At 47.2% G+C, this 5,556-nt stretch overlaps 1 protein-coding gene across 1 annotated transcript in view; it reads left to right on the forward strand.

Moving 5' to 3' along the window:
- Nucleotide 1: 1 nt before the first annotated feature.
- Nucleotides 2-5,556, forward strand: part of LOC123153536 (transcription factor bHLH48) — a gene marked incomplete at its 5' end in the record, with an annotated part of 7,365 nt that continues 1,810 nt past the window's right edge. The window contains 6 exons of the mRNA XM_044572622.1: nt 2-130; nt 216-353; nt 622-687; nt 2,208-2,276; nt 2,431-2,505; nt 3,362-3,599. Of these exons, the coding sequence (XP_044428557.1) occupies nt 2-130; nt 216-353; nt 622-687; nt 2,208-2,276; nt 2,431-2,505; nt 3,362-3,599 (715 nt within the window). The remainder of the gene's footprint in view (nt 131-215; nt 354-621; nt 688-2,207; nt 2,277-2,430; nt 2,506-3,361; nt 3,600-5,556) is intronic.

A 5,556-nucleotide genomic window follows, 5' to 3' on the forward strand; every position in this document is an offset into this window, starting at 1 on the left:
CGCCTTCCCCTCCGACCCGCACCTCGTGGACGGCGCCGCCCGCTTCTCCGCCTTCGCGTCGCCGTCCCCGTCCCCGACCCCTCCTCCCCCCGCCTCCGCCGCCAAGCGCAAGGCCGACCCCGCCTCCAAGGTATGCACTATAAGCGTGACGCACCATAGCCTGCCCTCGACGGAGCGAGAGGTCTGATCGTTTTGTTCTGCGTGCCTTGCTGCAGGGGAAGGTGGCGAAGAAGGGGAAGACGACGGCGGGCGGCGGCGAGGACAAGGACTCGGGCGAGGACGAGAAGCCGGCGTACGTGCACGTGAGGGCCAGGAGGGGCCAGGCCACGGACAGCCACAGCCTCGCCGAGCGGGTGAGTTCCTCCCTCCGCCCCGTCCACCGCTAAACCCCCAGCAAAACTAATCGTCACGCTTAGTAAACCACCACCACGGCCACGGGATTAGACTAGATTTTGCAATGATTGGGCGATTAGGACCTTCTGCCGCCGCTTTTAGGGCCTTTTCAGGGCCTTGCTTTGGTTTGTGATTATAATATTACTACTCGATTAAACTATCCATTCATCCATTTTTGTTTTCCTCGTGCTAATTTCTCTCTTGTAAAAACAAATTAAAAAAACGCAGGCGAGACGGGAGAAGATAAATGCGAGGATGGAGCTGCTCAAGGAGCTGGTCCCCGGGTGCAGCAAGGTTTGCAGTTCCTTCTTACCCATCCCCTTCATTTTGACATGTTTATCCATCCGTTTTGCACCTCATTCTCACAGTTGAACCAACAGTAACTCAGAAGAGTCCCCCCACCCCCCTGAAAAGATAAAAACGCCAAGGAGCTCTAGTGGCGCCAAGGCCCTCACACTCTGTGAACTTTGGCTGCTACTACGCGCAAAGTAGTACCACCACACATCTTTCTCCTGCTTTCGGTGCTTCTTTTTACCGCTTTGGGCGCCACCGCAGCTCCACCGTAGAGAGTTCAGACGTAGCAGCGTCTTGGGTGCGGTACGGTATGGACCGCGTGTGCACACGGCTCACTCATCGCTAGATCATACGAGTAGCACACGTCTCGCACGGGAGAGCTTAAAGCCCAGTCGCTCTCGCGCCTCGGGGGACAAGTACATATGGGCGTGTTTGCACGACGGAAGTGGGGAAGTACTAGTGGTGGCCTTGGTTACTTCCTCGTCTCGTGGACGACGGTCTGGTGCGCCTAACACGAGCGGGGAGCGGATGGGGTTCGGCCGCGGCCGCGGCTGTCTGGGCAGAATGTGGCAGCCGCCTCGAAAGGCGCCGGGGGAGGCTAGCCCGATGGGGGGAGGGTCGCTGGGACGGACGGACGGACGCCATTGATAGTCCTCCCCCCTACCATTGGAGTGTTGCTATCTCCCCATGCGCACGCAATAATGTCAATGCTCCCATGGGTAGGCATGGCATTGGCATCCTTGGGTGTGGAAGCGAAGCCCGGGTAGGTTTGCCAATGGCAATGGGGGATGGATGGATGGACGGTCTTCTACTCTTCGTGCTTCATTAATGTGTGGATTTATGGAAAGGTGGTTGGCGTGTAGTAGTGGTATCTGTTCGGTGGTTTCTGACTGTCAGGATGGCCGGCAGCCTTGCGATAGAGGTGTCAAATGCCACTCGCTGTGAGAAGATTGGTGCTACTACCCTCTGACGATTCTCCTGTGTGTGTTGAGTGAACTGCGTGGGTGCCAGTATCAGCGGATCGCCTTGCTGCTTAAAACATTCTGAACGATTGTAATCATGTCTGGAAGTTGCAAAAGTGGCCTGCCTAATGTTGGCTGGAACATAGCACAAATGACTGACGAGATCGATCAGGATACCAGGCACCAACTTCTACAGATTAGTTCTGCAATCAGATTTGGCACTGCCTTAGTAGTACTACCTTACCTATACCCATAGATGACATGGCTTTCTCGATGCGGCAATTTTGATTATACCATTTTTTCCTTTTTCTCTCAAAAGGCTGTTGATGTCGACAGCCCTACCCTGTAACAAATCTGAATTTGACGTTTTTCTTTTTGCAAAAAAAAATAATCTGAATTTGACTTTGAGTGGGCTGTCATATTCTTTTTTCTTCCCTTCCATTACATCGTCTAATATGTCGTGCAATAACCGAGCAAAATGAGTCACACTACTTCTCCCTTTTACAAAAAGAACATGATTGACTTGAGGAGGTTTACTTGATCTGTGGGCTGTATCAGGTATCAGGAACAGCGCTGGTACTGGAGGAGATCATCAATCATGTTCAATCCCTTCAAAGACAAGTCGAGGTAACTACTGTTGCCCATTGTAAGACCTGTTCAATCATCCTAAATACCATTTCAGCTCACACAAACTTAACACACAATTCCTTTTAGGTGTTTCCCAATTGGGTTTCCACTCCTCCTAATAGTTTTCTTCTTTTGCTAATTGTGGTTGGTCCAGTACCTGTCAATGAGACTCGCAGCAGTAAACCCAAGGGTTGACTTTGGTGGGCTAGACAACCTTTTGACTACAGAGGTATGCTTATTTTGTCAATCTTTTTCTATCATGAACTTTTCAGAAGTTAGGCTTGCACGGATTCATAGAAACAACTATTTTGCGGCATTTTGTTTCCATATAACCATTAAAGATCATTGTAAACTGCACTCTGTGCGAAGTCCTTGGTCAAAATTTCCTAATCAGAATAGCCCTCTTCCCTGCATTTAGCTGCTTCATTTATTTTGACTGTTTTCTATTGAGATAATCAGCTTATGGAGAGAATCCTATGCCACCCACTACAACGACATTGAAATATGTTACTGTCCTTGTCCGGTTAAAAGGAAATATTTTTACTGAACCCAGCAATTGTAAGCAACTTTACCACTACGAGACATGTACATGCCAGTTATTGTCCTCCAACCAATGCACACAACAAATGGGGACTTCTAAATTTGGGAATATTAAAATTGCCAATCAGTAGTGCTACCATTTGCGGTGCTTCCTGATCTTCATGGTTTCACAAATGTTTCCGTGTGCGCGCGTGCGTGGAAGTTATCTGCCATTCTGCTGTAGTTGCCTATTGATTTATTGTTACTCCATTTGTAATTTTGCCTTCAGAGGAAAAACGACGCTGCTAGTAACAGGACTAGTAAAATATATATTATTGAAACTTGAAACAATGATAAATTGAGAATGCTCTGGACAAAACAATTTTACACAGCAATATCATTTGAGCAAATTATATCAGTATATAGATAAAAGTGACCGATGTTGAGGATATATCAATTGTTGTTGCATTTCCAAAATAACCTGCAAAAGCTAATAATTCAGCACCTGTTCCTCTTTATTCCTCAACCCGCTGTTAATCTGAAAATGCTAACTGCGGTGTCTACAGTGTGGAAGGATAACAGGTTTAAACTGCAAGAGTGGAATGGACTTGGAGCAAGTCAGCTGGCCCGACATGGGCGTCCATGGAGCGAGAAATCTTGCGCAGCTACAACAGCAGTTCTGGCATGGTGATTTAGCACATCCACAGCAAGCAGCTTCACCGTGGGAAAAACGGGGGGACGTACAACCTCCTGTCTTTAGCAACACCAGCTCCTCTCTCTTCGGCTACGATCTCGCAAGCTCTGGTAAAACTATGAGCACACACACCTTTAACTTACTGTCTAACTGGATTAAGTTGCTTGTCATTTACTTCAAAGTTTCTCAGCCTTGCGTGGACCACCACCGTTGTCTCTTTCTCTGTCCAGAGTGTTTTGAATAGATAGGTGAATGCAAAACGTGTGGTGTAGGCGTGTAGCTCAAAATGTGAGAATAGTGCATTCTACTACTAGGGAAATAGCTGAAGCTTCACAGAAGATAATCACTGAACACTATGCCCTAGCCCTTTTACTGCCACGATAAATATCGGATATCCACATTGCTCTGTGCAGAATTGCAAGTTAGGCGAAAAAAGAAAATAAAAACTCATAGAAACGTGTAATCTTCTTGTAACAAACATTACTGTGCAGAAATGTACTCCCCTTTTAAACTAGTGTGGTGTCAAAAACACTCTTATATTATGGGACTGAGGGAGTAAGTAATTTAAGTTGCATCTCGTTTGACACACCTATTATAGATTACAGGCCGAAACACATAGCTGATGAACATTCATTCAGTAGCAAAAAGGCAGGAGCCTGTAACTTAAATCGAAAGATTTCGGAATGCATTTCTCTGATCTTGCCCGATTTCTTGGTTGGTCATTCAATCATTATTGCCATCATCACCAGTATTTTGGGTGGTAGGGGCCATGGCTGTGTTCGTCCGGTGGATCTGTTCTCTCTGGCACCGGCGGACCCAACTGGTTGGTGCGGCTGGGCCCAAATCAATAAATGCAGTGTCTAGAAACCCATGGCGCCCCCCGTCTTTCCGTTTGGGCTTGGCTGCATAAGGCCTGTAGATGCAGATCTGGTCCCTTTAGCGCTTCTGACCACACGGACAACTGTGATGGGCCCACCGTTCTGTATGCTGTCCATTACATGTCTGGAGGATCCCCTTTCCTGTAATGGGGGGTTGCCAGCTACAACCACCTTAACCCCAGTGGCCAGTGCCACGGCCTCCAGCATTGGGCTGTGGTTGCTTCCACTGTAAATGTCTATCTTTTTGAATTAAAAGAGAGTAGTGAAGTGCAAGCATGAAAAGTAAGTGGCAGTCGATTTGGTACGTGCAAGGATGGATTGTGAGGCTAGGATTTAGGTACTTGTGGCCCTCGGAAAAAATAAAACCATTGATGTAGATCATGCCGGAACGTGAGCAACTGCGCAAAATCGTGCGAGTTATGATGAAATGTCTGCTGTACAACAGTCTTTCTTTTTTCTTTTTGCAGCTGCACTGTTCAAATAATGTGAGTGCAGCTTATGTTAATCGATCACATTGTACAGACTACAGATGCAAATGTTTTAACATAATGTGCACCTGTTAGTTCTTTTTAGATCTTTTTGAGATGCAAAAGTAGCTATACCTGAAACCCATGCACCCTCTTGCGTCTACAAATACAATTGACGCATAACCCGCCTGTATTGTTTAGATTTTGGCATCAGCTGGCATACACCCCTGCCATCTGGCCAATTTATTCCACTGCCCTGGCAGTTCAAATAGGCTGAATCCAAGTGACACAGAAACTTCCACAATAACTCGTACCATGTGACAATCTCTCTAGCTAAAGATGGAGCAGCATCACTGGATAGTGAATACTGACATCGACATCTTGTTGTGAAACCAATTGCTTTCTTGCAGTGTACGGGGGCAGTTTATAGGTCAATTCTATAGCTAAACAACCATGTGACTCTTGTCCTGAAACCAAGCGGGTCAGCTCCGTGGTTTAGCAACCACTGTATGTTGCACTGCTTTTGTTGAGATCGTTACTGCTCTTGCGCTGCCACTAAGAGAAAAGTGAAGGGAAGGCCTAACAGCCTTGGCGACCTGCCGTTCGGATCTGGGGCAATCGATATGAGGCTCTGGATCCAAGCAGAGTGCATTTTGGAGAGACAGGTGCTGTTGGAGGCAGAGGCCCAATCATGCAAAGCGTTCAAGAATCATTAAAACCAC

The sequence above is a fragment of the Triticum aestivum genome, chromosome 7A, assembly GCF_018294505.1.
Source record: "Triticum aestivum cultivar Chinese Spring chromosome 7A, IWGSC CS RefSeq v2.1, whole genome shotgun sequence".
Lineage (NCBI taxonomy): Eukaryota > Viridiplantae > Streptophyta > Magnoliopsida > Poales > Poaceae > Triticum > Triticum aestivum.